Below are 15,644 nucleotides of genomic sequence, written 5' to 3'. Positions count from 1 at the left end.
AAGACCGAGCTGTAAACTATAACACAGCTGCAGATGAAAAGAATTCACTCTACAAGTCAGGTTGTATCCCGAGTGACAGACAAAGCTCAATTTCCTCCGTTCACAGTCCTGGTAATGATGCAAATCAAAGCTATAGAAACATCCGAAATATTTTCAATGTTCGAGACTGCCTGTCAGAACTGGAAGAACATCATGGACACCTGCTTGCCTGTTCATACTGGAGAAACATGGAATGTCTTCCCTGAAGATTGGCCATACAGTGCCATAAAAACACTGCACGCTTCTCTCCATCATCAGCCCCTCTTCACATTCCCATTGGAGCACGCAGCACTATTGTTCCTGTCAAAATGACAGAAACTTTAAAGGGGTACTCCGGTGGAAAACTTATTTTTTTTTTTTTTTTTTTAAATCAACTGGTGCCAGAAAGTGAAACAGATTTGTAAATGACTTCTATTAAAAAATCGTAATCCTTCCAGTATTTATTAGCTGCTGAATACTACAGAGGAAATCCTTTTCTTTTTGGAACACAGAGCTCTCTGCTGACATCACGAGCACAGTGCTCTCCGCTGACATCTCTGTCCATTTAAAAAAAAAAATCCCCATAGAAAACATATGCTGCTCTGGACAGTTGCTAAAATGGACAGAGATGTCAGCAGAGAGCACTGTGCTCATGATGTCAGCAGAGAGCACTGTATTCCAAAAAGAAAATAATTTCCTCTGTAGTATTCAGCAGCAAATAGGTACTGGAACGATTAATATTTTTTAATAGAAGTCATTTACAAATGTGTTTAACTTTCTGGCACCAGTTGATTTAGAGAGAAAAAAAAAGGTTTCCACCGGAGTACCCCTTTAAGAACTAGGCCAGACCATGTTATAAGACTTCTTCTATGATGGATAAGACTGCTAGTATTCATTATAGAATAACAATGTGGCTTCTTTCTGATGAAAGACCCAAAAGTAATGTGGATAAATACTATGGTCAGCTATGATAATTCTGTTTGTGCTCAGATATACTCGTTTTTCATCATCACTATGTATATTCCTCGGCCTTAGCTTCCCCTGTATTAAAATTCAATAAAACACACAGTTGTCTTTAGGTATCTAGTGTAAAATACACAAATCTGTAAATACACTTGGTTACACCAAAATGTTATAATCCTATCCTATAACCGGGGAGGGAATAACCAGCTGATCGGTCAGTTTTTCCCCCATGTGGATGGAGCTGCTCACATCCTTAAAGGGGTACTCCGCTGCTCAGCGTTTGGAACAAACTGTTCCAAACTCTAGAGCCTGCACCGGGAGCTTGTGATGTCATAGCCCAGCCCACTTATAACATCACGCCCCGCCCCCTCAATGCAAGTCTATGGGATTTTATCGCAATGTCCCGATCAGCCTGACTGAAGTGTTTGCTTTCACTTTCAGACGCGGCGGTCAACTTTGACTGCCGCGTCTGAAGGGTTAATAGAGCACGGCACAACGATCGGTGCCGCGCGCTGTTAGCCCAGGGTCCCAGCTATGAGTAGCAGCCGCGACCGACCCGGTGTGATGTGGGGTCACGGTGTTTTAAACACCGGGACCGGGCTCAGTGCTTTCAGGTATGTCCTGAGTCCTTAAGAGGTTAAAGGGGTACTCCACTGGAAAACATTTTTTTTTTTATCAATTTGTGCCAGAAAGTTAAAGGGGTATTCCAGGAAAAACATTATTTTATGTTGCTGAAGTTGAGTTGTTGTTTTCTGTCTGGCAAAAGTGCTCTTTGCTGACATCTCTGCTTGTCTTGGGAACTGCACACAGTAGATTTGTTTCAAATTGGGCGGTTCCCGAGACACGTGTCATCAGAGAGCACTTAGACAGAAAAGAATAACTCAACTTCACCAGCACATAAGTACTGAAAGGATTAAGATTTTTTAATAGAAGTCATTTACAAATCTGTTTAACTTTCTGGAGCCAGTTGATTTTTATATATAAAAGTTTTTTCCTGGATAACCCCTTTAAACAGATTTGTACATAACTTATCCTTCCAGTACTTATCAGCTGCTGTTATTATCCACAGGAAGTTCTTTCCTTTTTAAATTTACATTCTTTCTGACCACAGTGCTCTCTGCTGACACCTCTGTCCATGTCAGGGACTGTCCAGAGTAGGAGCAAATCCCCATAGAAAGCCTGTCCTGCTCTGGAGAGTTCCTAAAATGGACAGAGGTGTCAGCAGAGAGCACTGTGGTCAGACAGAATGTAAATTTAACCCCTTAAGGACACATGACGTACTGGAACGTCATGTGTCCACTCCCGATCTATAACGCGGGGCCACGGCGTGGCCCCGCGTCATAGCGGGTCGGGCCCGGCCTCTAACAACGGCCGGGACCCGTGGCTAATAGCGCGCGGCATTGATCGCTGTGCCGCGCGCTATTAACCCTTTAGACGCGGCGTTCAAAGTTGAACGCCGCGTCTAAAGTGAAACCGAAAGCATCCCGGCTAGCTCAGTGGGCTGTTCGGGATAGCCGCGGTGAAATCGCGGCATCCCGAACAGCTGACAGGACAGCGGGAGGGCCCCTACCTGCCTCCTCGCTGTCCGATCGCCGAATGACTGCTCAGTGCCTGAGATCCAGGCATGAGCAGTCATGCGGCAGAATCATCGATCACTGGTTTCTTATGAGAAACCAGTGATCAATGTAAAAGATCAGTGTGTGCAGTGTTATAGGTCCCTATGGGACCTATAACACTGCAAAAAAAAAGTGCAAAAAAAAAGTGAATAAACATCATTTAACCCCTTCCCTATTAAAAGTTTGAATCACCCCCCTTTTCCCATAAAAGAAAAAACACAGTGTAAATAAAAATAAAAATAAACATAAATGGTATCGCCGCGTGCGGAAATGTCCGAATTATAAAAATATATCGTTAATTAAACCGCACGGTCAATGGCGTGCGCGCAAAAAAATTCCAAAGTCCAAAATAGTGCATTTTTGGTCACTTTTTATATCATGAAAAAATGAATAAAAAGCGATCAATAAGTCCTATCAATGCAAAAATGGTACCGTTAAAAACTTCAGATCACGGCGCAAAAAATGAGCCCTCATACCGCCCCATACACGGAAAAATAAAAAAGTTATAGGGGTCAGAAGATGACAATTTTAAACGTATTAATTTTCCTGCATGTAGTTATGATTTTTTCCAGAAGTCCGACAAAATCAAACCTATATAAGTAGGGTATCATTTTAATCGTATGGACCTACAGAATACATATCAGGTGTCATTTTTACCGAAAAATGTACTACGTAGAAACGGAAGCCCCCAAAAGTTACAAAACAGCGTTTTTTTTTAAATTTTGTCGCACAATGATTTTTTTTCCCGCTTCACCATAGATTTTTGGGCAAAATGACTGACGTCATTACAAAGTAGAATTGGTGGCGCAAAAAATAAGCCATCATATGGATTTTTAGGTGTAAATTTGAAAGAGTTATGATTTTTTAAAGGCAAGGAGCAAAAAACGAAAATGCAAAAACGGAAAAACCTCCGGTCCTTAAGGGGTTAAAAAGGAAAGAACTTCCTGTGGATAATAACAGCAGCTGATAAGTACTGGAAGGATTAAGATTTTTTAATAGAAGTCATTTACAATTCTGTTTAACTTTCTGGCACCGGTTGATTTAAAAAAAAAAAAAAAAAGTTTTCCAGTGGAATACCCCTTTAAAAACATACTGAAGACTGCAAAACAAGTTGAGCATTCTTCTTAATCCACCACAAACCATAAAAATGCGACCTGGGAAACAAGCTTATATAAACAGCTTAGGTATACCGTTAAAGAAAACAATCGTACCTTTCTCTGTGGTCCTGGGATAGGCTTCTCTGAACCCTTCTCATTGCCTGAAGGCTCAAAACCACTCCTTAATAGTCCCGGTTTTGTAATACTCTCAGTAGATTTGGAGATAGGACCCTCTTCTAACAGAGTCTCATGGGATAGCTGTCTTTTTGTAGCACGGGTGTCCTGCTCAAAGCTACTACCCCCATGAATGTTCTTAAGTAAACCGCTAGGAGATTTGGCCTGATGATCCACTGTATCCTGAAAGTCTCCAGGATCCAAAGACTTTGCTTTACAAACAGAACCATTGGGTTTGGACGGGCTCTCATCTGTAGGTTTGTAGTCCGGCCACATGGTCTGCCTCCTGTTGGCCTTAGAGTCACCATTGCAATTAATGTAGTTGGAATACTTGTCATATACATTTGGCTCTGGTACAACATATTGTCCATTGTTTGGTGGCCTCTCCTCTCCAAGCACTCCCAAAGACTGAGCTCGCCTTCTTGCCAGGGGACTCCGCCTGAGAGTGTTAGAGCTGGTTACAGACAGTTTTTGAATATCAACCAATATCCCTGAGATGTATCCTTCCAATCCAATGGTGCTGCCTCGAACAACCGTCTATGGAGAACAAAGGTAAATGTATTATTATTAGTTGTTTATTAAATATGTGTATATTTGGAGGGGCTAACATCTACTGATATTATGCACTCACGCAGTACATGTGAAACAAAGCATAAAGCATATGTCAATGTATAGTGTGTACATATCACAGATATGAAAGAGAAGCTTTAGTTGCATGGCTATACATTCTTATCACTATTATAAAACTAGAACCCCTCACACTGGGCGCAGGAACTAGAATGTCCTCTGCCTGGGAACACAAACTAGAACCTCCTCCCCTGGGCACAGGAACTAGAACCACCTCCCACTGAGAGCAGGAACTAGAACCACCTCCCACTGAGAGCAGGAACTAGAACCCCTCCCACTAGGAGCAGGAACTAGAATGTCCTCTGCCTGGGAACACAAACTAGAACCTCCTCCCCCTGGGCACAGGAACTAGAACCACCTCCCACCGAGAGCAGGAACTACAACCACCATCCACTGAGAGCAGGAACTACAACCACCTCCCACTGAGAGCAGGAACTACAACCACCTCCCACTGAGAGCAGGAACTACAACCACCTCCCACTGAGAGCAGGAACTAGAACCACCTACCACTGAGAGCAGGAACTAGAAACCCTCCCACTGAGAGCAGGAACTACAACCACCTCCCACTGAGAGCAGGAACTAGAACCCCTCCCACTAGGAGCAGGAACTAGAACCACCACCCACTGAGAGCAGGAACTAGAACCCCTCCCACTAGGAGCAGGAACTAGAATGTCCTCTGCCTGGGAACACAAACTAGAACCTCCTCCCCCTGGGCACAGGAACTAGAACCACCTCCCACTGAGAGCAGGAACTAGAATGTCCTCTGCCTGGGAACACAAACTAGAACCTCCTCCCCCTGGGCACAGGAACTAGAACCACCTCCCACTGAGAGCAGGAACTACAACCACCATCCACTGAGAGCAGGAACTACAACCACCTCCCACTGAGAGCAGGAACTAGAACCACCTCCCACTGAGAGCAGGAACTAGAACCACCTCCCACTGAGAGCAGGAATTAGAACCACTCCCACTAGGAGCAGGAACTAGAACCACCTCCCACTAGGAGCAGGAATTAGAACCACCTCCCACTGAGAGCAGGAATTAGAACCACCTCCCACTAGGAGCAGGAATTAGAACCACCTCCCACTGAGAGCAGGAACTAGAACCACCTCCCACTGAGAGCAGGAACTAGAACCACCTCCCACTGAGAGCAGGAACTAGAACCACCTCCCACTGAGAGCAGGAACTAGAACCACCTCCCACTAGGAGCAGGAACTAGAACCCCCTCCCACTAGGAGCAGGAATTAGAACCCCCTCCCACTAGGAGCAGGAATTAGAACCCCCTCCCACTAGGAGCAGGAATTAGAACCCCCTCCCACTAGGAGCAGGAATTAGAACCCCCTCCCACTAGGAGCAGGAATTAGAACCCCCTCCCACTAGGAGCAGGAATTAGAACCCCCTCCCACTAGGAGCAGGAATTAGAACCCCCTCCCACTAGGAGCAGGAATTAGAACCCCCTCCCACTAGGAGCAAGAACTAGAACCCCTCCCACTAGGAGCAGGAATTAGAACCCCTCCCACTAGGAGCAGGAATTAGAACCCCTCCCACTAGGAGCAGGAATTAGAACCCCTCCTACTAGGAAAATAAACTAGTACCTCTCCAAAAGAATAAAAAACTAGCACCCTTGCACTGGGAAAATAAACTAGAACTCTTCCCATTGAGAGCAGAAAATAAAACAACTCTGACTGGGAAAAAGAACAAATCTTTATTTCAGCAAAGCCTTTCATAAAGTTCCATTTAAGAGCTAATAGATAAGTTACTGAAAATATGACTATTAAATGAGTAGTAGATGCTTGGAACAATCTTTCTGCAGAAGTGGTCATAAAATCAAAATTAATTGAAATAAAAAAAAGAAATAATATAAAGGGTAGATTAGACAGGCCACATGCTTTTTTTTCTGTTGTCAATCTTCTACAGCATATGGAATATGTAAGGACAATAGGAGAGCCACATGTAATTTATCAGTGCTTTATATGTCCACAGTATACAGTATATAATGCAGTATTTAGTACTCACTTTCATAGGCTTTAGCTGCACTGGAGTTATTCGGGAAGGGTCCACTACAGGTTTTGGGCGCCGCAAAGTATCCAGGACGCTCTGCCATTGTGGTGGAAGGCCAACAAACTTGCCCGCCTTGGCATCAAAGGAGGTATGTACACGATGCTGAAAATTCAGAGGAGCGGAGATGTCGGGCCGTTTCTTTTTCTTTTTGCGAAACATGATGTTAAACTGAAGGGGAAAATACATTCCAATGTTATCAACAAGAATATTACCATCTCCACAAACAACAAGCATTACAAAACAGCTTCCAGAGTTAAAAGCCAGGGGAGCAGAGGTTGCAGTTAGGCCTCCTTGTCTCCTGGAGCCTGGGGGGGGGGGGGGGTTCCTCCTGTTTCATATTGGGAGATCAGTATTGTGATGACCCAGTACAGAAATTTTATCCATCCCACCAGCCTGCGAGGCAGATGTTGCCTTTAGTGTCTGTCTTGGGCCCACGCTACTCCATCTATCATAATGTTATGCTATGGTTAATGTATTGGTATTTCCTATGTACCTGTTGCTTTAAGCCTGTTAAACCTTAGAGACTTTGTTGTTAGGGGAGTGTGCATGAGGTGAACCATGTGACTTATCTGCCCCATGGGAGTCCTCCAAATCTGCCTCTTATATAGTGTGTTAGGAGTTCAGAGTTCAGTTCTGCAGACTAGTGCAGATGTAGCTGAGGTACAGTTTGGAGAAGTCTGAAGAGAGTCTGTGAGGTGATTCTGAGGAGGCCTCAAGTCTAATCCAGCAACCATGCATCTGCTAAAGAATAACCCCAGTACCCAGGTGAAAGTCAAGCCTAGCGGTAAGCACTTAAGTCCCGGGGATTCAAGTCAGTCATACAAGTCACTAAAGTCAAGCATGGGTTGCCATAGAGCAAGTCAGTAATATACAGCACAATCAACTATAAATCCCAGCAAGCCGATAAGCTTCCAAGGTTAATCTTGCACCTCTCTTTATACCAATCTGAGCTATAATGGATTTTACCATCTATCCTGCCTCATTAAAGCCAGTTATCTGTAACCTTGCATCTGAGTATTTATTTCCCCGGTGCCTGGCACAGAAGAAGCTGGCTCAACCTCGAGTGCTGTATAGGTTAACTATGCCCTGGCGTCACGAAAAGGATCATGATTCAAGCGGTGATTTTAGGATGCTGTTTGCATGTATTGGGGTTAACTGGGAGACAGCTGTTCTCTAAACTGGTGTTTGACCAACAGCTACCAAAGACCAATGGCCAGCTAAACTTGTTAGGTCTAAGGGTACCTTAAGACTTGGTCTGCAATAGAAGTTAAATGGGTACTGTCACTTTAAAAAAAAGTTTGACATGTTGTTGAGAAGAGCGCGGCCAGCACATTTTACCCAGCTTGACCTAGACAAACTTACAATATATGTCTATGCCTTAGTCCTGCTGTCACAGAGTGAAGGGTATGAAGTACTCAGTTGCACACTTCTCTCCCCACTAATTCTACAGATTGGTCGGGGTCTGAACACTCAGATCCCAACTAATCAAAACTTTTGAAATGTCTCTAGGACATGTCAAAAGTTTTTTTTTAAAGCATCAGGAACACTAATTCACAGCAATACCAATTTTGTATAGAGGGAAGGAAAATATTGAAAATATATCAGTCCTGGAAGAAGAAGAATTGACATAAACGGTAGAAAAAATAGCTTTCAAATGAGGGGGCTTCATAGTTTGTGTTGACACTTTACTCAAAGTTAAAGGGGTACTCCGGTGGAAAACCATTTTTTTTATATTTTTTTTTATTTTTTAATCAACTGGTGCCAGAAATGTAAACAGATTTGTAAGTTACTTCTATTTAAAAATCCTACCTAATCCTTTCAGTACTTATCAGCTGCTGTATGCTCCAGAAAAAGTTGTGAAGTTCTTTTCAGTCTGACCACAGTGCTCTCTGCTGACACCTCTGTCCATGTCAGGAACTGTCCAGAGTAGGAGCCAATCCCCAGAGCAAACATATCCTGCTCTGGACAGTTCCTGACATGGACAGAGGTGTCAGCAGAGAGCACTGTGGTCAGACAGAAAGGAAATTAAAAAAGAAATGAACTTCCTGTGGAGAATACAGCAGCTGATAAGTACTGGAAGGATTGAGATTTTTTTTAAATAGAAGTAATTTACAAATCTGTTTAACTTTCTGGCATCAGTTGATTAAAAAAAATTGTTTTCCACCGGAGTACCCCTTTTAGAATGCTGTAAACTCGCCTTGCAGTCATTTCCCACAGATACGCTCCATTGTTCAGGTAATGGTATCATATTTTTTGTTTTCAAGGCCAAACCTCTCCTCTGGAAAATTGCAGTTTTCGTCATCGTAAAATTAATTACTCAAATTTCATCTGTCAGGCAATGATTGTGCGAATAAGACAGTCGTGTAATCCACCGACAGCAGATGCTGCGGGCAAAAGAACAATCATAGAACAAAAAGGACGGAATGGCTGGGAAGGTTTAGAGAAAGTGGTGTTCTCGGTCTATGATGAGTCAGATGTTATTACTTAATTCACTTTAACGATTCATTTTGTTTTAATGATTTTTAGGTCAATAATGTTTTTCAAAAGAGAAACAAATTATCCCATACTTTAAGGGGTACTCTAGTACTAGATATATTATCCCCTTTCAAAAGGATAGGGAATAAAATGCCTCATTACAGAGGGTCCGACCACTGGCTCCCCTCGATCTCTGGCCCAAAATTTTTTCGCTGTCTGTACTAGACTTTGGAGACACCCTGATCACCCCCCCCCCCCCCTTTATTCATGTCTATGGAAGAGAAGGAAATACAGCATTCGGGTATCTCCGGTTCTCCCATAGAGATACATGGAGGGACGTGTTGGCCACAGTTTAGGGCTGTGGTTGCCAGTAATCTGGCAAGGAGCGGAGATGTGCCGGCCAGGAGTTCTCGGGTCCCCTCAGCCGGACTACCGGTGATCAGACACTATTCCCCTCTCCTGTGGATAGGGGATATGATATCTAGGAGCGGAGTACCCATTTACGTCTGGAAGACCCTAGATGGCAATGAAAAATGTAAAGCTGAAGTAATGGCATCAAGGTGGCACTGTAAGTATTGCTCCATCAGGGCAGGAATACTAAGCTCTTCTGACTATATGAAAAGCAGTCACCCAAATCGGACATTCTGTTTGTAGTAGGCAGCGTCGTAATGAACCGGCACTATTTACGCACGGACATGCGCTGTCCCTTTTGACAACTATGCCGTTCCATGCAGTCTTCCACCTAAAAAGTCAGGAATTTGAATTTCAGAGATTTCTGTGGAAATTCAGCAGTGTGCACCGTGCAGCAGACTCCCATTGAAGACAAAAGGAAGATGCTGCACCGGAGTCTGGAATCTCAGGACAGAAGTTTCCTAGTGTGCATGGTCACTTAGCAAGACACCTTGGAGTCCTCGGGCCTAGCAGTAAGAAAGATTTAACAGTAAATAAAGGAACAGTCCACTGCTAGATTCTCTAGTTTGTTAAGGTAAGTGTTGGCTATAGTCAACAATTTTGGTGGAACCAATTGACATCAGATCTGTAGACAGCTGTTTGGTCAGTACAGAGCAGGGTACTGGTGGGCTAGTGATATGTTCTAGACGCAGTTCAGGGGGATGGTTGACTTTCCTCTTTGGAGAAGACTCTGATTTGGTTAGTATAAGTATTCTTTCTTCTGGAGGCGAGTATACTTTTCTCCATTGAGCATTTTCAGATTTTTTTTTTTTTACTATACCACCAATTTAGTTAATGAGAGTCAGTACTACAACCCCCTCCTCCCCCAGACATCCATAAGTAGACAAAACAAAACCCTTAAATGGGTACTCTGCCCCTAGACATCTTATCCACTGGATAGGGGAATAAGATGTCTAATCGCAGGGGTCACGCTGCTGGGGACCTCCGCGATCTCGGCTGCAGCACCCCAGACATCCGGTGCCCGGAGCGAACTTCGCTCTGGGACGGATGACTGGCAATGCGGGGTGGAGGCTCGTGACATCACGGTCACACCCATGACCATGCCCCCTCAATGCAAGTGTATGGGAGGGGCCGTAACATCCGTCGGATGTCACGCCCCCTCCTATAGACTTGCGTTGAGGGGGAGTGGTCGTGACGTCACGAGCGGGGTGTGACCGTGACATCACGAGCCTCCGGCGCTGCACCCAACGCTCTAAACGAACACCAGGTGCAGCAGGGAGATTGCGGGGATCCCCATGATCAGACATCTTATCCCCTATCCTTTGGATGTCTAGGTGCAGAGTACCCCTTAAAGGGATTTGCATATAGCCTTACACAATTACGAAATTTCTCACTATCCGCAATACAATACCCATGAGCTGTGGGTCATAACAGGTCTCCAATTTTGTCCTCAAGAGATCCAATGTGTCCGGTGCACATTCTAGGACCTGATGTGTCAGGAAGCCTTCTAAGTTATAGTGTCTCTGTGATCTTAGTGTCTCTTTTGTACTCAAGAGATCCAATTTCTATGTGAATCCACAAAAAAACTAGGTACGTTAACCAGACAGCATTGTCCACGATGTTACCCATTGACTATTAATTGTTGATAAAAACCTATATGTAGTTTATAGCATTGGGATTGGTGATCATCTGTAAATACTACTAAAACAATGTATTCAGAAGATTAGTTTATTCCTTATCTCTTTGCCCTTAGATGTCCTTTGAGAAAAGCCTTAGGTAAACATGGTGGTCTTCTGCCTGTCGGGTTTGCATTACTACTTTGTTTCCAGTCACCTATACACCTTGGACGATAATAACAAACCCATCAGTATTGTGTCATTGTATGGGGTCATTGACGTTCCCACCGTTTATTATGGCCCGAAGGGATTTACCTCATGAATGTTATCTCATCAAGCAGGATTATACACGCAGCCAAATCCCCTCCCTTTGTTTATATCCTAAACATGATCGCACCTTAAAAGGGATTCGTTGAATCTATTTTACTTGCTCTCCAAAGAGCCAACAATGAAAAAGTCACATACCAGCCAAGTATACCCTCTTCCCGTGAAACAACAGCCCTCCTGGATACCATGTGATCATGGTAAGGGGCCATACTTCCCTCTTGCCCATTAAACTGGCCGTTTGCAAAGTCCGTGAGATTCACCGATTACGACTGGATGGGCCAAACCACATTATATGTATAGCAGCCCCCCGACATCTTCTGGTAGGAGTAAGGAGGACCCTTTCTCGGAAAGATGTCTAACAACGGATTATTCCCCTCTCCCCATTCATAACACGTGCACACTTTTCTGAGCAAGAGAGATAGTTGTTAGCTGAATGAATATTTGTCCGACAGCTACCTGAAATGTATGGCCAGCTTTATGGTTAATGATGTACAGCCAGCATCTGTCACTTCAAAAATTGTAGCTAGACCGCCAACATGGTTCCATACACTGTTATAAAAGAATTTGAAAGGGGTACTCAGCCCCTAGACATCTTATCTCTTTGGATAGGGGAGAAGATGTCTGATCAAGGGGGTCCCGCCACTGGAGACCCCCGCGATCTCGGCTGTGGCACCCCAGACATCCGGTGCACGGAAAAAACTTCACTCCGTGCTGGATGACTTGCGATGTAGGGCGGAGGCTCGTGACGTCACGACCACGCTCCCTCAATGCAAGTCTATGGGAGGGGGCGTGACGGCCGTCACGCCCCCTCCCATAGACTTGCATTGAGGGGGCGTGGCCGTGACATCACAAGTCTTTGGAGCTGCACCCGACGCTCTAAACGAACGCCGGGTGCAGCAGGGAGATCGCCGGGGGTTCCCAGCAGTGGGCCTCCTGCGATCAGACATCTTATCCCCTATCCTTTGGATAGGGGATAAATGTCTAGGGGCGGATTACCCCTCCAATCACACCTTCGAATCTCCCAAGTGATTGGCAGAAATCCTGCTCAGGTGTTAGCAGCCCATGCATGGTAAGCGAGTGAAGCCAATGCCAAACTTGGCCCACTTACCGTGCATGCGCTACTTGGATATGCCACTAATATGGAGATAACAGGCTTTTCTACTGTTACGATTGGGTCTAAATCCCAAAAATAGGAACTATATGTTGGAGTTGGGAACAGCAGCTTCTACCCCAGCTACGTTCTACTTCTTCTAGGAGTTGTTTAGGCTCATAAGAAGCCCCCGAGAGACCCCTGTTAACCAATCCAACTCCTAGAAGTAGTAGAACATAGCTTGGGTGGAAGCTGCTCTGCCCAACTCCAACATCCAGCTGCTGTTTTTGGGATTTAGACCTTATGGCTTGGTCTTTCAGGAATGGGCTCCCACTGTGAGATACAGGCGAGGCAAGGCCCGTGGGAGCTACAGCCTGGAGGAATTATGTCTGGTGAGACAGGCCTGCCGACCGGTGCTCTGGAGCAGTAGGCTTCCAATTCCTAGTTAGAGATGCTGTCCTGTATTAGTTAACGCTCAGCAGAGCAGCATCATCTTTGTCCCAGCTGAAGCACAGGCAGGGACAAAGTCCAGGAAGTGAGGGCGGGACAAGCACTCCTCTGAGCTCACTCCTTTCCTATCAGGCTGCAGCATGAAAATAGAGAGGAGGGGGTTACAGAACAGCCTGCAGGGATTAGATGAAGAGACCCAGCACAGCACAGCAGACCCAGGGAAGAAGTGAATGCATGCTGATTGAGGGCAGGCTCAGTGCTTTCCTCAGACATGCCCTTTTCTGAGCAGCGGATGTCAGAATGAGTGAGCAGCAGTATAGAGGGATTTATGAGCCAAATACAGAGGCTAGACACATATAAAAAGACACGTAAAGCATCTGTAAGACCTAATGAGTTACATTTAGAAGAATTATAGTAACTCCCAAGTTTGTCACATTACAGAGAGCCTTAGGCCAAGAAAAGAAACTAGTATAGTATATATTTAACTTCATAGGTGTGCTCTCACCTGTTTTGTATCGAAGGCCAAGTTTACGCGATATTCGTATTGTGAACTGACCCTAACATTAAATAAGTAACCAGGAAACTTTTCAAAGTCTGACAATACCTATTAACCTAAGATGGCGATCAGCCCAACGATGGTCCCTGACTAATGGAGATTAAAGCTACGCAGGAAACGTCCCGCAACAGTACAGAAGTACCCGGGCTCATTCAAGATGAAAGGAAATGCCACAGTGCCATGAATATCCCATTATTCATGGTCGCCGACCGCAAAAAGGGGAACTGGATACAAAAGCTTTTAAAGTTCATAAAATGTGATATAACATTTACCAGCCGGTAAGTTGTCGGCAAAGCTTTCAGAAGCTCCGAAAGGGAAAGAATAATTGTTATTGCAACTTACACCCTAGTCACATAGAAGAATGTTGGTCGACTAGTACATCCGTCATATCACGAAAATTAACCTCTTCAGGCTCTAAAAAGGCTGAACACTTAGGGAAGTTTTGCAGGCACATGAAAGTCATGGTTACATGGAGACGAAGTGTTGCCCAGCCCTATTCCATAGAAGATGTGATAGAGGTCCCATTTGTCTATTACCCAGGGGCGTCGCCAGGGGGGGGCTAATGGGGCTATAGCCCCGGGTCTCTCACCAGGCCAAATATATATATATTTTTTCTTGGGCCACCTAGGCCGGCCCTGCCGCTGCGCCGCCGCTCACTGTTTTAAAGCGCCCCGGCCACTTTAGAACAGCAAGCCTGCTGTCCGGGTCTCATGTGGGACCTCACACAAGTGATGTTCCTCCGCAGCCCCGTGCAGGAAGATGTCAGTGACGTCACTGGTCAGGCCACCACCGCCAGAGATAAGCCAGGTTAGTGTGTCTCTGTATTTTTGTGTGTGTGTGTGTCTCTGCGCCCATTTTTACAGAGCGGGACACCAAGGGGGCATTTTTTATAATGTGGAGGCCTATAGATGGGGAGATTGTGTAGAGGAGGGCAACTGGCAGGACAGAGTCTAACATGTTTGTCCTGCAAATGCTGAAGAGATGAAGTTTTGGTTGGAAGAAGCCGTCATGTTGGTCTGATCCGGATGGAGAAGAAAAGTAAAGAGGACGCCGCTGATCAGAAAAGACGCCATCTGTGAGTCCCTAGATGTAATTTTATGTCTATGTTCAAACGTGCGTATTTTCTGCTGCAGATTTGCTTTAGTAGATTTTGCTGCCCGCTGACTTTAAGCGGTAGCAAAATTTGCTACAGCAAATCTCCAGCAGAAAATACGCAGGTGTGAACATACCCTTAATCTCTTATGGGGTCCAACTCCAAAGTTTCGGTGTTCATATCAAGGCTGAAGATTTATTGCACCATATAACATAAAGTGCTTTGTTTTACGGTACAATAAATCTTCAGCCCTGATTTGAACTACGAAACCTTGGAGTTGTGCTGTGACTTTCTTTGTCTTTCTACTGTGTACAGCTGGTATCTATTTCTATATGGTCCTGTATATAATCACTTATATGGTATACAGATCCTGTGTACAGCTGGTATATAGCACTATATAGTCCTGTATATAATCACTTATATAGTATACAGATCCTGTGTTCAGCTGGTATCTACTTCTGTATAGTGAATGTATTTGGGAATATGGTCTTTTGTAAAGTTTATTTTATTCAGTAACAAATATAGTGTTATTAGTCAGTGGTAATGGTGGTCATTGTATGGCGGTATTATTTGTTCCTACTGTTAACACACAAAACTAGCTGTTTAATTTTGTTTGGAGATGCTGACCATTTTTGTTTTTTGTACTGCATTATTGGTAATATTGGTCTTAGTTTTGGTTACATATGGTCACTAACAGTATGACGGTAATATGTATGGTGATATTTCTCCTTGTATACTGTACACAATTGGGTGTGAATGAGGGTGTGGTTAGGGGTGTGACTGGGGCGTGGTTAGGTACATGACTGGGGTGTGGTTAGGGGCGTGGTTTGGGTTATGGGCTCTAGCCCCCAGTCATTTGCAAACCTAGCAACGCTCCTGCTATTACCTATTGGTGACCCTATATGTGTTTGTGTAATCTCCATTCCCCTTTATTGGGGATCTACTGTGATAGATGTTTCATGTAGGCAGGGCCGGCTCTGCCTATAGGCAAAATAGGCAGCTGCCTACAGTGCCCTTTTGATGGGGGCATTGCTCTGTCCACCACAAGAAAGTTAGACACTATCCACTATC

At 44.6% G+C, this 15,644-nt stretch overlaps 1 protein-coding gene across 5 annotated transcripts in view; it reads right to left on the bottom strand.

The window, feature by feature from the left end:
* The window catches only part of PAK6 (p21 (RAC1) activated kinase 6), an 83,102-nt gene that overhangs the window by 26,471 nt on the left and 40,987 nt on the right, over positions 1-15,644 (bottom strand). For all 5 annotated transcript variants that reach the window (XM_056546177.1, XM_056546179.1, XM_056546178.1 and 2 more), the window contains exons 2-3: positions 6,511-6,723; positions 3,809-4,405 (exon numbers count right to left, since the gene is read on the bottom strand). In XM_056546177.1, the coding sequence (XP_056402152.1) occupies positions 3,809-4,405; positions 6,511-6,723 (810 nt within the window). The remainder of the gene's footprint in view (positions 1-3,808; positions 4,406-6,510; positions 6,724-15,644) is intronic.

Source organism: Hyla sarda, chromosome 11 (assembly GCF_029499605.1).
Source record: "Hyla sarda isolate aHylSar1 chromosome 11, aHylSar1.hap1, whole genome shotgun sequence".
NCBI lineage: Eukaryota > Metazoa > Chordata > Amphibia > Anura > Hylidae > Hyla > Hyla sarda.
This window is presented reverse-complemented; position numbering and strand designations above follow the sequence as displayed.